We start from the raw sequence: 16345 nt of genomic DNA on the forward strand, positions 1-16345 counted from the left end.
GTAGGAGTTTGATATGCAGAGTCATGTATTACAAATACATTGCACATCTCTCATCATACACTGCCTTTTAAAACAGCAGCAACTTGGACATACTTATCGATTAGGGAGCAAAACTAAATTTCTTCTTTAAACCATATCTCAGTTTTGTCATATTGCTATATTGTTAGGGCTCTACCAATTTCACATCCATGAAGAACATGTCATGGACTGTGAAATAAGCCCTTCCCCATGAAATCTGATCTCTCCAAAATCAGCCGGGCTGGGGAGGGACAGGACTTGTCGTTCCCTGCAAGGCTGTTATTGGAGGGAGATCAGACTCACCTCCACAGGCAGCACAGAAGTGAGGGCTCTTGTCGGGGCTCAGGGAGCCCAGGCTGGGGGTTGCCGCCGCCATCCGCAGCTCCTGCCACCCACACCTTCTGCCACAGCTTGGGGCTGCTGTCCTCCCGCCCGCCCCCATCTTCTGCCCAGGGTCCGGGCACCCAGGCTGGGGCCTGCTGCTGCTGCCTGCAGCTCCTGCCACGGCTTGATGCTGCTGTTCTCCACCCCCCCTCAGCTCCTGCCTAGGCTCAGGGACCTGAGCTGGGGGCTGCCACCCCCCACGGCTCCAACCAGGACTTGGTGCTTTCACCCCCACAGCTCCTGCCTGAGCTCCAGGGTTCCACCTCCCCATGATTCTTGCCTGCGCTCAGGGCTGCTTCCCTCCTCCTCACCCCATGGCTCCAACCAGGGGTCGGGCTGCCCTGGCTCAGGGCTTCTGGCCCCACTCCATGCTCCTGCCTGGGCTTGAGGCTTCAGGCCCTTCAGCTTCTGTCGGGGCTCAGAGCACCTGAGCTCAGGGCTTCAGTCTCAGCAGTACGTGCTGAGGCTTGGGGCTTCCACCCTGTGGCTCCTGCCAGGTCTGGGGCACCCATTTTTCAAATTGTCTGGGGCCACTGGGTACAGGCCCCATGGGCCCATGCGTTAATCCACCACTGGCCCTGACTAGCAGCTAGGAGCCCCCGGTTGGGGCACTGCCTGCAGCACTGGGGAGATCAGACCTACCTCCACCTCTGGGAGCCTTCTGCTGCTGCAGCATAGAAGTGAATATGACAATCTAGCAACCCCCCTACAACAGCTTTTGAATTAGGACTCCCATGGTTATAACACCCTGAAATTGATCAATTTTAAGACCTATGGCCCTGATATTGACCACACTGAACATGAATTTGGTAGGGCCCTATTTATTTTGAAAGCAAGCTCATCTTTCCAGGGTAAGACAGCATTGATCTTACATATTGGATTAAAAACAGACAAAGCATTTTTATTTATTACACACTCTGGAGCTTTATGTCTTACCAGATATGTGACTAAAGGGGACAACAACAAAACAGACAAATGACAAAGCTGAAAGAGAGAAATTCAAGGGCAGCGTGAACTAGTTCTAATAACAGGGACCAATCCTGGAGTCTAATCCTTCTGGTTTGCACCGCTCCAGCAGCGCAACATAGCAGTAAAGTCAACTCAGCCCACTCCCTGAGGAGTTCCCTTGTTTAAACTGTACCTCTCAATGGCATAGACCCAAAGTATTAGCTCTTATACCACACCCCCTCCAGGACTCCAGCCTTCAGGATGTGGCCATAGTAGGAGTGGCCAAGACATCGTTATGCCCTAGTGATCCCTGTTGCTAGAATGATCCCTGGCTGCTGTGTAAGTTAGAGCAGCCTTCACGCAGTTCCAGACCTCAGGGTTTGGGGAATATAAAGGAGGATTAATGCACAGCATATTTTAACTAGTGACTGTGGATGAGAAATGTTATGGGTTTTATTTGTTTAGTTTTCCAAGGGGGAGGGAAACACAGAGTATACCAGATTAATCTCTTGTGTAACCAGTGAAGCAAGTGGTGTTGGACCTAAACATCATTAAATAAATGTTATGATGCTGGGATTCTGTCTTTTTATATGTTTTGCACAATGCCAAGCACACAGTTAGTAGTACTAATTAAATATAAGAATAGTGTTTTGCAGAAGTTTATTTTATTATTAATTATTTGTTTTTATTGTGGTAGTGCCAATGGGCCCCACTGTACTAGATGATATACAGTTACAGAACAGTTTTAGAACCATTTTAGATTTAAATATTTCTCTTCAGTGTTGCTAAATGAAGGTAGGACATGTGCCACAATGAGTCTGAACTAGAAAGTGAAACAGATTAAAGTCTAAAGCAATGGTCCCCAAACTTTTCAGGATCAGGGCCCTTAAATCCTGTGTGTGCCCCTTTCCTCCCCCTCCCTACCAGAGCCAGGAATAGAGCCATGGCCAGGGGCCAAGGCTGGGCGTGCGGCCAGGGCAGGAACAGAGCTGGGGGCAGAGCCACGGCTGGGCTATGGTTGGGGGCCAAGGCCAGGGGCGGGCCGAGCATGGGGCATGGCTGGGGGTGGGGCCAGAGCAGAGCTGAGACTGGAGCAGGGTTGGGTGGGGCTCCCTCACTGCCCCCTTTGTGGGCTGGCCTGGGCCCTCCTGCACCATCCCAAATGTTCCTCCACACTCCCACAGAGGGGCACCCCGCAGTTTGGGAACTTCTGGTGTAAAATGAAGCTGCCCCAGTCAACTGGAAAAAAAATGCAAGTAGTAAAACAAGGGGCATACAGTACATTCAGAAAGCACAGTAAATTAGATCATATCTGGTTTAATTGCATGTGGTATCACTGGCAATGGGAATAAGGATTTTTTTTAAATGTTAGTTTTAATGGGCATGTTCCATTTTTAATGTATAAAATTTGCTTTTTTCACTGGGGATAAATTGCCTCAGATGCTAAAGTTTTTTTACATGATATAGTTATCAAGTAACACATTCCCCTGTAATCTAGACAAAACCACTAGCGTATTGTATGATAGCTGTGTACTATCAGATGGTTACATTCATTTGTTAATGTTAAACTTTCATTTGTGTGCTACTAGGTACTACACCAAGTATGGAGAATAACCAGCCCACTGATCTCAAACCTGAACCAAACCAAGCACTCCCACCTGCAAATAGCACTTCAACATCACCTAATCAGAATGGCCCTGAAAAACAAAACAGTGAGAAATCCTCTCCCAAGCCCCAGCCCCCAGAGAATGAAACAAGTGCTCCGCCTGAAATAACAGTTTGTGACATATCTGAAGAGCTGAGCCGACAGCTGGAGGACATTATTAAAACCTATGGGTCTGCTGCTAGTCTAGTGGAGAAAGAGAGAGCTGCTAAAGGAACTGACAAGCCTGAGAAGGGAGAATCGTTCAATAACGAGGACGGAGACTATGACGATGCAAATGACGAGAGTGAGAAAGAGCAGATAGCTACCGGGGATGCCTCGGGAGCAAAGGAATCCAGCATCAATAAGGAGCAAAAACTGGAAAAGAAAATCCTGAAAGGGCTAGGCAAGTATTTATGTAACTGAAATGCAGCCCTTCTATGAGTCATTGCTTAAAACAGAAAAGAGAAACACTCTGAACTATGTTTTCCCACATTAAATCTCTATCAGTCATTGTTAGTAAGAATTTTCTGGTTACATGTGGAGAAGTGTGATTGTTGTTGCAAACTTTCTCTAGTTACATATGTTTTACATAATTATCTAAGAAATAGGTTTAGGCTGCATCAGATGTTGATCCTTTTAATAATACGGACCCCCAGGAGAATATTATACAATATTGTGCCACCCAACTAGCACTTTTTTCTCCTAGTCAACGCAGTTTAGACATTGTGGGTTGGAGAAGATGCTGGGGAGAGATGTGTTACCCAGGGTTTTGCTGAGTCCAAAACTCTTGGTAACTTTACTCTTTGTGAGGCAGTGGCAGGCAATAAATCAGTAGGGACATGGCCCCTCTGGCTGATAGATAGCTGATGCAAGCAGGCAAACAAAAGTGCTTTCACTCAAAGCTTCTACTTTATTTCATCTCCAGCACTTACGCAGGTTAGTAGAGCAACCCAAATGAACCCCACATTGATATTTACCCAAGGTCTTGAGGAGGTCTTCAGTGGATATCTGTAGACTTCCCGTGGCTCACCTTCTATCTCAGAGATTGGAAACCTTTGGCCCGCGGCCTGCCAGAGTAAGCCCCCTGGTGGGTCGGGCCTAGGGTGAGCAGATGTCCCAATTTTAAAGGGACAGTCCTGATTTGGGGATCTTTTTCTTATATAGGCTCCTATTACCCCCCATCTCCTGTCCCGATTTTTCACACTTGCTGTCTGGTCACCCTAGTCAGACCGGTTTGTTTACCTGTCAAGTTCACAGGTTCGGCCGATCGCAGCTCCTACTGGCCGCAGTTCACCGCTCCAGGCCAATAGGGTCTGTGAGAAGTGGTGTGGGCCAAGGGATGTGCTGGCCGCTGCTTCTCACCACTTCCATTGGTCTGCAGCGGTGAACCTCGGACAATGGGAGCTGCGATCGGCCGAACCTGAAGACACAGCAGGTAAACAAACCGGCCTGACCCACCAGGGTGCTTACCATGGCAGGCCGCGTCCCAAAGGTTGCTGATCCCTGAGCTATCAGAGTTGTCCACTCACATCTAATTTGCACTCAAAGGGTCGGATTTCCTGTTGCCCTAAAATGGCTGCTATTGTGGTGTATAGGGGCCAAAAGAGTGGCCTTTTCCTACAGGGAGTACACCTGGAGTAAAAAAGGTCCCCAGCTGGTATAGAGCTGGCAAAGTAGCTCTAGCAGCATCTGGAATAAGAAGAGTACTGTGGGAACAGACGGAGCCATGGCCACAGCATACTATGCTCCGACTATGTTCAACTGCACACAACCCCTAAGGGACCTTTTTCAGGCTGGATGTAAGTTAGAGCAGCACTAATGCTGCTCTAATATATACCAACAGTCAAAATGGTCCCCAAACAGTACCAGAATACTGGCATTACAAAGTTGGGTATAAAGTATTTAGTTGTCTACCTCAAAGGTGCATTAAAGGTATAGGTTTTACATTTTGTGAAAAAATAAAAAATATATTAACTATTAACTAAATTTTTTTGAAAATACCAATGTCACTTAGTCAATGCATGCAACCTCCCCACGTTGTGGTTGATTTTTGAATGTGCTTTAAATTTACACAGCTAAACATGCTCCAATAAACTGCTTCCATGAACAGAGGTTACTCAGTTGCATATAGGGGTTTGTGTTTTAATGAATCTCAAATTTCACTTCGGCTTCCAGATGTGAGTAAGAAAGGATGCTGTGATACAGCATGGCCAGAGGGCAACAGGAGAGTGTTAGCAGGGAGCCTTATTCCCTGCAAGTGGAGGAAGGTTTGCCATAGATTAACTAGAGCACCTGAAGCCAATTAGAGCACCAGCAGTCAGTCATGTGATAAAAAACCCTGCTTCAGTCAGACAGTGTGGGAGTTGCAGCAGGAAGGTTTGGTTGGAGCAGAGAACAGCTTTGAAGAGAGACCAAAAGGAAAGTTTGGAAGAGTGCTGTGATGGGCTGAGAAATCCAAAAAACAGTAGGTAAGGGGCACCTGGCTTATGTAGAAGAAGGGCAAGAAGCCCCTTCACAAGCTGAAGGGCAGGAGAGGGAAGTAGCCCAAGGGAAGGAACCGCTAGTTCAAGTGGTTCACCACAATCCTCAGGGCCCCTGGGTTGGGACCTGGAGAAGAGGGTGGGCCCAGGTCCCTCCCTCTCAACTCCCTTCCTCAAGGACGATAGTGGGGTAATTAAAATACCGATTCAGAGGCAAGCAATGGCGCCCTGAACCTTCCCCAAAGAAGAGAAAGCGTGAGACCCAGCATAACAGTACCGACAATTTGCCACAATGCTGAAAACATTAAAAATCACTCTAAAGATCATGTCACTGAGTTTGGCAAGGACAAATTTCATGTGGATAGTAATGTGCTGTTCTGTATTGTATACAGCAAGGCTGTATATTATGTTAAAAGGCAGATAATTGTAGGACACATGGAGAGCACTAAACAATCAATGAAAAGAAATGAAAACAAGAGGCTGAAACAGCAAGGCAATTGACAACAGTAAAGAAACACTGACTGGATCATTCTATTAATTTTATTTTATGATGTTTGTTGCCACTGGTAGGCTTCAAACTTGCTTACTGATTTTAAATATATCAGTAAAATGTGTTTAACTCATACCTATACACATGGTGGCTAGGAAAACTAAAGTTCAGCTTTTCATTTTAATTCTGGAAAAATGCAGATTGTTATGGGTTTTTACTGGAGAATTTTGGTTTTCGTATCATAGAAAACTGGGATCCTGGCTCATGAGGCAGATTTTCAAAGGCAATTAACTCCCATTGACTTTCAATGGAATTCAGGCACCTAAGTGTGCTTTTGAAAAATCTACACCTACAGCTAGAAACCTGTTCAGGGCCAAGTTCTAGACTGGGATCAAGTTTTAGACATGTTTGTGATTAGCAGACTCTGTTCATGTCTTCCTTTAAAAAAACAAACAAACAAGGTAAAAATTATTCCTCTCACACCAAGAGGTTTCGTTTCTAACTGAGCTTTTTAGATTAACACAACAGCCTATTTCCTAATAGCACATCATATCCTAACTGCCTTCTCATCAAGCCTCTGTTTCTTTTTTTTAAGGGAAGGAAGCCACGATGCTGATGCAAAGCTTGAACAAGCTGAGTACTCCAGAAGAGAAGCTGGACATCTTATTTAGGAAGTATGCTGAGATGGTTAGTATAGCATTTGTTGACTTATGTGAGGAAAAAAAATCTGTAACTGAAGTGATAAACAAGATGTGCAATGCAGTATGCTCTAACTTTATTGTGTATAAAATCTTTTATACAAACTGTGTCCCAAAAAACTTTTCAGGGTTAAATAATAAATCATAGCTGAAGAAGAAGAAAAACTAAAGGGCCAGGCCCAAAAGGTATCTTTTCAGAGGAGATCTGGAAAGAGATGGAGAGTTGATGAGACAGAACATTGGCAGTTTAAATGAAATATGTACCAAACCTTTTAGTAAAGTGTAGCCTAATTGAAGACATGCATTTTGCCAACTAGCTGTGACGCTACAGCCATAATAAAGAATTAACATCTACTGCAGTTTTAAAAGGATGTTCTCCTTATTAAATGTGCATATTTCCTACTATTCCTAGTCCTTTTTAAAGATAACTAAAAGTTTTTTTTTATACTATAGGTATAAACTTATTTACCAAGGATCAGAACAGTTGTTTCAAATTCCTTATTCTCTCCTCTTCGTTTCTCAAGACTTGCCTGCCCTCTTATCACACAAGCAACTTTCACAAGAAGATTCTGAGCACATATTTTAGGTCAGTCTTACATCATATACATCAGAGTAGCTCCACTGATTTTAGTGTAATTTCTGTTCTGGGTGTAACTGAGTAGAACTGATATCAGAATTGGGGCCAATATCACTTGGAACATAAGGAAAGCTAAGTAAAGTATCTTTGACACAAATATATAGGTGGCAGGCCTGTTCCCTACTTACACCTTGTGTAATCATTTACATTGTTTCAGAGTGGCTGTAAAAACACTAGGGGCCTGATTCTCCTTTGCCCTGCTCCATGTATAGTCATCAACATCAGTGCAAAGTGGATGGACAACACTACTACTCTGATTTGGTAGAATTTTATACCCACATTTCACATGTGTAAATTACTACACAACCTCCCAGACAGTAGGGAACTGGGCCCTACCAAATGCCTGATCCGGCAATGAGCTCCCTGCTGGCTGCACCCCTGCACTCTCTCCGATACAGAGCCCCATTAAAGTCGGTGTGGACTAATTTTCAACAAAAGTAAATTGGGTCCATGTGAATGCAGTGATCATTCTTTGCTGAGCTCATTGTGAGATCAGGATCTAATTAATCCTCTGTGTAATTCTGTTGGTTACATTTGGCCCAGTGTGGGCACCAACAAAATATGAACAATTAGTTAGGTAGGTTGATTTAGGAGCAGAATAATAAAAGACCTGATGAAGAACCAAGAAAAATCAGCTATACGAATGTTGTGGACTAAATTTGCCAGAGGGTACTCTAGTCTTCATTCTCTCTTAATGCTGCCTGCTGCAAACACTTTAATGCAACTGTTGTTAAATCTCTTTTCAGATGCACATTTAGAAATATGCTGAAGCACCAAGGTTTGGAAAAGAATCTTCTCCAAAGTTCATAGGTGTTCGTTTCTGGGAATTGGCTTTAGATCCATCTCTAGAATATTAAGGATAAGGAATCAGAAAAGGTGTGACCAAGATGGGTAGAGATCCATCTAGTTTTGTTTGTGTAACTGAAACTGCAGTTCTGTGAAAACTGGTTTATCATAATACTAAACTGAACAAACAGCAAGGGGGCCTGTGATTTGTTGTGAACCTTAAAATTGTAGGGTGCAGTGATTTCATACACTGGAAACCTGCCTACTAATATCCACTGTGCTTAGGAAAACTAATGTTTGTGAAACACACTCTTAAGAATTCCAATTACATCACCAACCAAAAGGCTTGGGTTTTGATGAAACAGAGCAGGTGAAGTTTGTACTTTGTACTAAAAACCAGAAAAAAATAAAAGTTAACAGGATATCACATTTGACAGCCTGACTTCCTCAAGCAATGATTTTCTCAGTGTATTGGTTCCTGCACTGCTTGCTTCCTAAAACTGATTTTAAGAAACTGAGCAATACACCAACATACACTGGAGATTAGTGGAATCCTGCTTTCAGAAGTGGGTGTTACTTTGGACACTCCACAGCTACTAAGAATGACTGACATTCCTAACTTTACATTTCCTTTCTTTTGAGAGTGATATTTATGTTTGTGTATGTGTATATATAATTTTTAAACAGGAAATTATACTCTGGTTTTAAGGATCTTTTTAATTTAGGTATCATTTTCTTAATAATAAAATACAGAGCTTTTAAAAACTAGGTTGTAATATTGAGCACACATATGAGTAGTTTAAGAATAAAAGTAATATGACTTCCCTTATTTAAAAGGGGATGGAGGAGGAGTAACTTGGATTAATTAATAGTTGAACAGATAAATCAGTTTCCACTGCTTTAATTGGCCACATATCATGTGGTATTGTTTCTGTTCACAGCAGGGATCAGCAACCTTTGGCCCGCAGCCCACCAGGGTAAGCCCCCTGGCGGGCCGGGCTGGTTCGTTTTACCTGCCGCATCCGCAGGTTCGGCTGATCACGGCTCCCACTGGCCGCGGTTTGCCACTCCAGACCAATAGGGTCTGTGGGAAGCAGCACGGGCCAAAGGATGTGCTGGCTGCTGCTTCCCGCAGCACCCATTGGCATACAGCGTCGAACCATGGTCAGTGGGAACTGCGATCGGCTGAACCTGCAGACATGGCAGGTAAACAAACCTGCCCAGCCCGCCAGGGGGCTTACCCTGGCATGCCACATGTCAAAGGTTGCTGATTCCTGGTTCATAGATAGGGTGACTTATGTAACTAATCAACAAAGTGTGAAATTCAAGCTTTATGTTCTATTGTAATATTCACACCTGACACCAGCACTGTATTTGGTCGGTTGCATATATCAACCATTGGGGAACATAAATAAAACCATGTAATTGACCAATGCAGTACAAATTGTGAACTTCATTGTAGAATGGGCTATGGTAAGAGGATCAGGTGTCTCTCAAGAGCCCTTCATGGTCAAGGTTGCTTCAACAGCACCTTGCCTCAGTTTCCCTTATTCCTGGACACCTTAATTAAACTCTACCAGCTCAAAGTCCTTGAAACATTTCCCTTTTGGGTCTAATTTTCTTACATAGATAATTATAGGGTCGGAAGAGACCTCAGGAGATCATCTAATCAAACCCCCTGCTCAAAGTAGGACCAAGCCCCAGATTTTTACCCCAGTTCCCTAAATAGCCCCCTCAAGGATTGAGCTCACAACCCTAGATTTAGCAGACCAATGCTCAAACCACTAAGCTAATTGTTCTTGGAGAAAGCTTTTCCAACCTAAGAATGACATACACTGATATTCCCTTCTACTCCACGGTGCCTACCAGAAAAACAAACAGACCCATCACCATCCTACTCCCCAAGCATATTTTTCACCTCAAAGGGAGACGTGCCAGGGGCTCCATGAAGCAGTCTATGGACTGTGTTACTTCTCTTGATGTTGGACTGCCCCACTCTTTATCACAGGGATCAACTGCACTGTGAAGGGACGAAGAAGTGTAGCACCGAAAGCAGTGCTCCACATGCTGTTCGCTTATCTTGTCACATTCAGGGCTGTAATTCAGACCAGTGAGAGGTTGTGTTGTTGCTTCTCCTGTAACTCTGAGTGCCTTAAAATGCTCTGCTGCTGTAGCTCTCCATCTGGACACTCCAACCCTGCATACAAGCATGCACTGAATCTGTGTGTGTTAAGCAGTCCTGGTTCAGCAGCTCTGACTCCAGCAGCCTGCTTGTCACACCACAGCCATGCTCTGGTCTCCACCAGCCTTGCTCACTACTAGCCAAGTGACTTCAACACTTTTCCCAAATTTCCCCAAAACCATCTGTCCTGAAATGTCCAGCCCTCTCCTGGACCACTCAGAGGAGTACTAAGTTTTCTTGGCCCTTTAAAGAGACAAAAGCACAGCAGTTTGTTGCTTTAACTAGTGTTAACAATCACTTCAATTCCAACACAGCACTGGATTGATTTAGAATAAAAGTAAAACAATTAATTTTATTTAATCAAAAAGAGACAGGGTATAAAGTCAGAAATGATTACAAGCAAATAAAAGTGAAAAACACTTTGTAGTGACAAAGTCTTAACAAAACTAGTCTTGGTTCAAGGTAAGACTCTTACCATGCTCCTTCCAGCAAGATGGCAAACCACTCCATTAGTCAAGATCTCCCACAAAATCCAAAGGTCTTGGTTCCTTTGTCTTCTTGTGTGACAAAGTAACTTGGGGTCTTTGCCCATCTCTTTTATGCACCACTGAACTTTTGAAATGTATCCTCCTCAAAGTTCAGTGCCTTTGCTGTGAGGAAAGGAGCCATGGAGTCTGATGGAGAAAGTTCCCTGCTGGTTTCTTCCCTGCTCATACTTTCTACAATGCAAAGTTATCTGTTCATGCAGGCTCCAATATGCCAACATCTGACCACTTGATTATGATTACCAGTTGTCTGTGATCGTACCTGGATGGAAACATAGGCATTTTCTTTGTCTGGAAAAAAACCTCTTTCCCACTCCCCAGACTGGTCTAGTTCAAATACATTTTAGTAACATCGTACAGAGGAAATTCATAACTTCACATGTAAAATGAATACATACATTTTACAGTGATACTAATAACCACTGTATCATTAGCTTTCATATGATACCTCACAAGGTATCCGGGGGCTTCTCTCCTTTTCCCAAAAGAAGATCCAAGCCTTTCTGATTCTTCCCTGTTTTTGGCAGGCCACTCCCAGCCCTACCTGGCTGGAGTCATTTGATCCCTGAAATCTCAGACTCTCCTGCAACCTTCTAATTCTCTACAGCTTCACTCTGCCATAGATTCTTCTTTTATAAAGCCCAGGTGACTTCCTCTAGGACAACTGGGCAGTCATAGGTGCACTGGCTCCCCTCCTTCTTAAAGGGGCCAGTCACCCTGTCACAGTAATGAACAGCACCAATCATTATCAAAAGTACTGTCATAATTCTATGATCAAATGAACCACTGAAATGTAGTTGTGGCAAATATTTGGAAGTTCACACCAAATACTTACATCAGCCAGTATAGTACAGTATTATTTTTCAGTGCCCTAAAGGAATTTTTACCACTAAAGAATGCACTGCCAGTGACACCTGAAACCCACAGGCTACATTTTTGATTACCAGGGGCTTTTTCTTCAACAGCTGCCTGGGTATTTAGTAAATATTTAGGTTGTGTTGCTTTTTGGCAGTGATAAATGAACAAGGTCTGTCTGAAAGACCGGTCTACTTCTCACAAAGCCATGGTATAAAATGAGTAATCACTGAGTTACCTCATGATGGGGGAATTATGAGAATTCCCATTGCGTAAGGCTCCAGTGATCGCCCCAGTTTTAAACAGCAAAACAGAACAAAAATATTCAAACTTGGATCTGATCCAAAAAAACTTTCTAAACAGTTATGAAAGAGGAGGAACTTAGTTGAAAACCGAAGAGCTCATTTTCTTTTCCTTCCTTTCAATATACTGCATTTTTATTTTTACCTACATTTTGCCCCTATGTCTTTAGCTGGAAGAACATCGTGCTGAGCAGAAAAAGCTGAAGTATCTACAGAAGAGACAAGCTCAGATCGTCAAAGAGAAGGACCAGCTGCAGAGTGAGCACAGCAGAGCCATCCTCGCCCGCAGCAAACTTGAGAGTCTCTGCCGGGAGCTCCAGAGACACAACAAAACCCTCAAGGTTAGTAAGAGGCCTCTCAAACTACACAGCAGGATATGTGCCCCATATTGTGTGGGCAGGCTCAGAAATGTCATTGTGCTGTTCAAACATCACACTGAAAAGATTATTTACATGAATGTATACAATATGCAATTATATACAGTAGACCTCATTCCTACTTACAATAAGGCCCTTTATATGGGTGATGGGTTGGATCACAGAACCCCCCTTAGGAACTGCCAACTGATGTGCTAATACTGCTTCTGACCCTGCTTTCCCTGCCAGCTCGGGACCCCAGCACCCTGTCTTGTGGGCCAGACATGCCAGTCTGCTCCAACACAGACCCAGGGTCTGAACCACATGCCCCAAAGCTAAAGACTTAACTGAAAGCAACTTACAGAAGTGTTCTTGTCTTTAACACTCAGATGCCCAACTCCCAATGGGGTCTAAACCCCAAATAAATCTGTTTTACCCCATATAAAGCATTTTACCCTGTAAGGAGGCTCAGCTTAATGACTTCTTTGTTTCGGTCTTCACTGAGAAGTCTGAAGGAATGTCCAATATAGTGAATGCTTATGGGAAGAGGGTAAGTTTAGAAGATAAAATAAAAAAGAGCAAGTAAAAAATCACTTAGAAAAGTTAGATGCCTGCAAGTCACCAGGGCCTGATAAAATGCATCCTAGAATACTCAAGGAGTTAATAGAGGAGGTATCTGAGCCTCTAGCTATTATCTTTGGGAAATCATGGGAGACGAGGGAGATTCCAGAAGACTGGAAAAGGGCAAATATAGTGCCCATCTATAAAAAGGGAAATAAAAACAACCCAGGAAACTACAGACCAGTTAGTTTAACTTCTGTGCCAGGGAAGATAATGGAGCAAGTAATTAAAGAAATCATCTGCAAACACTTGGAAGGTGGTAAGGTGATAGGGAATAGCTAGCATGGATTTGTAAAGTACAAATCGTGTCAAACTAATCTGATAGCATTCTTTGATAGGATAACGAGTTTTGTGGATAAGGGAGAAGCGGTGGATGTGATATACCTAGACTTTAGTAAGGCATTTGATACAGTCTCGCATGATATTCTTATAGATAAACTAGGAAAGTATAATTTAGATGGGGCTACTATAAGGTGGGTGCATAACTGGCTGGATAACCGTACTCAGAGAGTAGTTATTAATGGCTCCCAATCTTGCTGGAAAGGTATAACAAGTGGGGTTCTGCAGGGCTCTGTTTTGGGACCTGCTCTGTTCAATATCTTCATCAACGATTTAGATGTTGGCACAGAAAGTACGCTTATTAAGTTTGCGGACGATACCAAACTGGGAGGGATTGCAACTGCTTTGGAGGACAGGGTCAAAATTCAAAATGATCTGAACAAATTGGAGAAATGATCTGAGGTAAACAGGATGAAGTTCAATAAAGATAAATGCAAAGTGCTCCACTTAGGAAGGAACAATCAGGTTCACACATACAGAATGGGAAGAGACTGTCTAGGAAGGAGTATGGCAGAAAGAGATCTAGGGGTCACAGTGGACCACAAGCTTAATATGAGTCAACAGTGTGATACTGTTGCAAAAAAAGCAAACGTGATTCTGGGATGCATTAACAGGTGTGTTGTAAACAAGACACAAGAAGTCATTCTTCCGCTTTACTCTGCGCTGGTTAGGCCTCAGCTGGAGTATTGTGTCCAGTTCTGGGCACCGCATTTCAAGAAAGATGTGAAGAAAGTGGAGAGGGTCCAGAGAAGAGCAACAAGAATGATTAAAGGTCTTGAGAACATGACTTATGAAGGAAGGCTGAAGGAATTGGGTTTGTTTAGTTTGGAAAAGAGAAGACTGAGAGGGGACATGATAGCAGTTTTCAGGTATCTAAAAGGGTGTCATCAGGAGGAGGGAGAAAACTTGTTCACCTTAGCCTCCAATGATAGAACAAGAAGCAATAGGCTTAAACTGCAGCAAGGGAGATTTAGGTTGGACATTAGGAAAAAGTTCCTAACTGTCAGGGTAGTTAAACACTGGAATAGATTGCCTAGGGAAGTTGTGGAATCTCCATCTCTGGAGATATTTAAGAGTAGGTTAGATAAATGTCTATTAGGGATGGTCTAGACAGTATTCGGTCCTGCCATGAGGGCAAGGGACTGGACTCGATGACCTCTCGAGGTCCCTTCCAGTCCTAGAGTCTATGAGTCGGGCCTATAAAACCCAGGAGCTGAAAGGAGAAGGGGCAGATTGGAAAAGGTAGACACTCTTGGGAGAAAGGGAGGAGTGAGTGAGACTGCGGATACTCCCCAGGGAGAGAGAGAGGCTTTGGAGAATGGATAGGCCTAGGAAGAAATAGGAATAGTGGAAAGCAACCCATAGATAGAACAGCGAGGCTGGAGAGAGGAGGCCCAGACTGCTGAGCTGAGGGCCCCTGGGCTGGAACCTGGAGAAGAGGGTGGGCCGAGGTTCCCCTACCAGCCATAGGGCAAGTAACACTGAGACAATGAGTGGGAAGACTGCCTAGGACTATTGAGGAGCTAAACCTCCCCTAGAATGGGAAAACAGGGACAGTGACACAAGAGGAGGGCCAAGCCACAAAGAGGACATTGCAGTTCCTGAGGCGGTGAGAGGGGCTGCCAGTGGATAGGAGAGACAGAGTGACGGTGTGAAAACCACAGACAGAGGACGTCAGCCTTGAGCTAATCCCCAGAGTACCACTGACCAGTTCGGCAGTGAGTGGTGTGCCCCAGGACAGAGATGTGTTCTCTTTAAGACACACTTTAATGCACAGGTATAGCCATTGACAGGGCCATTCAGGCTTTTTTGCCACCCCAAGCAGTGAAGGAAAAAAAAAAAAAAAGCCGTGATCGGCGGCACTTCGGTGGTGGCTCAACTGTGCCGCTTCATTCCTCGGCAGCAATTCAGCGGTGGCTTGAGCCAACCCTTCCCATTGGCCACCCCAAGCATCTGCTTCGTTCACTGGTGCCTGGAGCCGGCCCTGGCCATTGAGGTATATGCTCAGATAAAATATATTACACATGGTGCCACTTAGTGACTGAATAGCATAATACAGTTTAGTATTTCTTTACACTTTCTGCCATGACATCAGTGCTATTGTTATTCAGGCTAGCTAGGTCAAAGCTAGCTCAGCTATTTCTACATGTGCTGCAGTCACACCTCTGATTGCAATGCAGACGTACCCTTAGACTCAGTATGTTTTATATATTACATATGTGTTTCCATAATAAAATAAGCACTCTTGATTTGCTGCAGGAGACTCACAAGGAGCTATTGGGTATTTTGATATAATTTGGGTGCTGGGGTATTTTGAAATGACCAGTGAGGATGAACCAAGCCAAAAAGTCAGTCTGATTTGCCTTGAGGATGAGACAGATGTTGACCTAGTCTGCAAAAAGTGTCTCAAATTACAGTATCTGTGTGAGAGAGAAATTTTAAGGTGTGTCAATGGGCTCAGATTCAAAGTGTGTCTGTAACTTCTTTGGTATATTAGGTGGTCATGGATTCACAGGGTCTGGTCTATGCTCCAGCATGTAACCAGTCCCTTGGGAGTGACCCCTTTAGTGTGCTGATCCCAGGGCCGGTGCAAGGATGTTTCGCGCCCTAGGCAAAACTTCCACCTTCCGCCCTCCCCCCCTGCCCCTGCCCTGAGGCCCCCCCCAGCCGCAGCTCCTCCCTCTGCTCTGAGGTGCCCTCCTTGCGGCAGCTCCTCACCCCCATCCTCCGCCCTGACGCACCCCCCCGCCCCAGCTCACCCCTGCTCCACGCACAAGCACGAGCACCCTGAGCACGCCATCGCTGCTTCACTTCTCGCCTCCCGGGCTTGCAGCACCTAAGCTGATTGGCGCCGCAAGCCTGGGAGGTGGGAGAAGTGAAGCAGCTCACCCCTACCCCGCCTCCTCCCCGAGCACGCCGTGGCTGCTTCACTTCTCCCACCTCCCAGGCTTGCGGTGCCGATCAGCTTAGGCACCGCAAGCCTGAGAGGCAGGAGAAATGAAGCAGCCATGGCGTGCTCGGGGAGGAGGCGGGGCAGGGGTGAGCTGGGGCAGGGAGTT

At 44.7% G+C, this 16345-nt stretch overlaps 1 protein-coding gene across 1 annotated transcript in view; it reads left to right on the forward strand.

The window, feature by feature from the left end:
- TXLNB (taxilin beta) overlaps nt 1-16345 on the forward strand; it is a 57571-nt gene that overhangs the window by 4520 nt on the left and 36706 nt on the right. The window contains exons 2-4 of the mRNA XM_050949645.1: nt 2940-3398; nt 6561-6652; nt 12141-12311. Coding sequence (XP_050805602.1) covers nt 2954-3398; nt 6561-6652; nt 12141-12311 — 708 coding nt within the window. The 5' untranslated portion in view covers nt 2940-2953. The remainder of the gene's footprint in view (nt 1-2939; nt 3399-6560; nt 6653-12140; nt 12312-16345) is intronic.

Source organism: Gopherus flavomarginatus, chromosome 4, assembly GCF_025201925.1.
Source record: "Gopherus flavomarginatus isolate rGopFla2 chromosome 4, rGopFla2.mat.asm, whole genome shotgun sequence".
Classification (NCBI taxonomy): domain Eukaryota; kingdom Metazoa; phylum Chordata; order Testudines; family Testudinidae; genus Gopherus; species Gopherus flavomarginatus.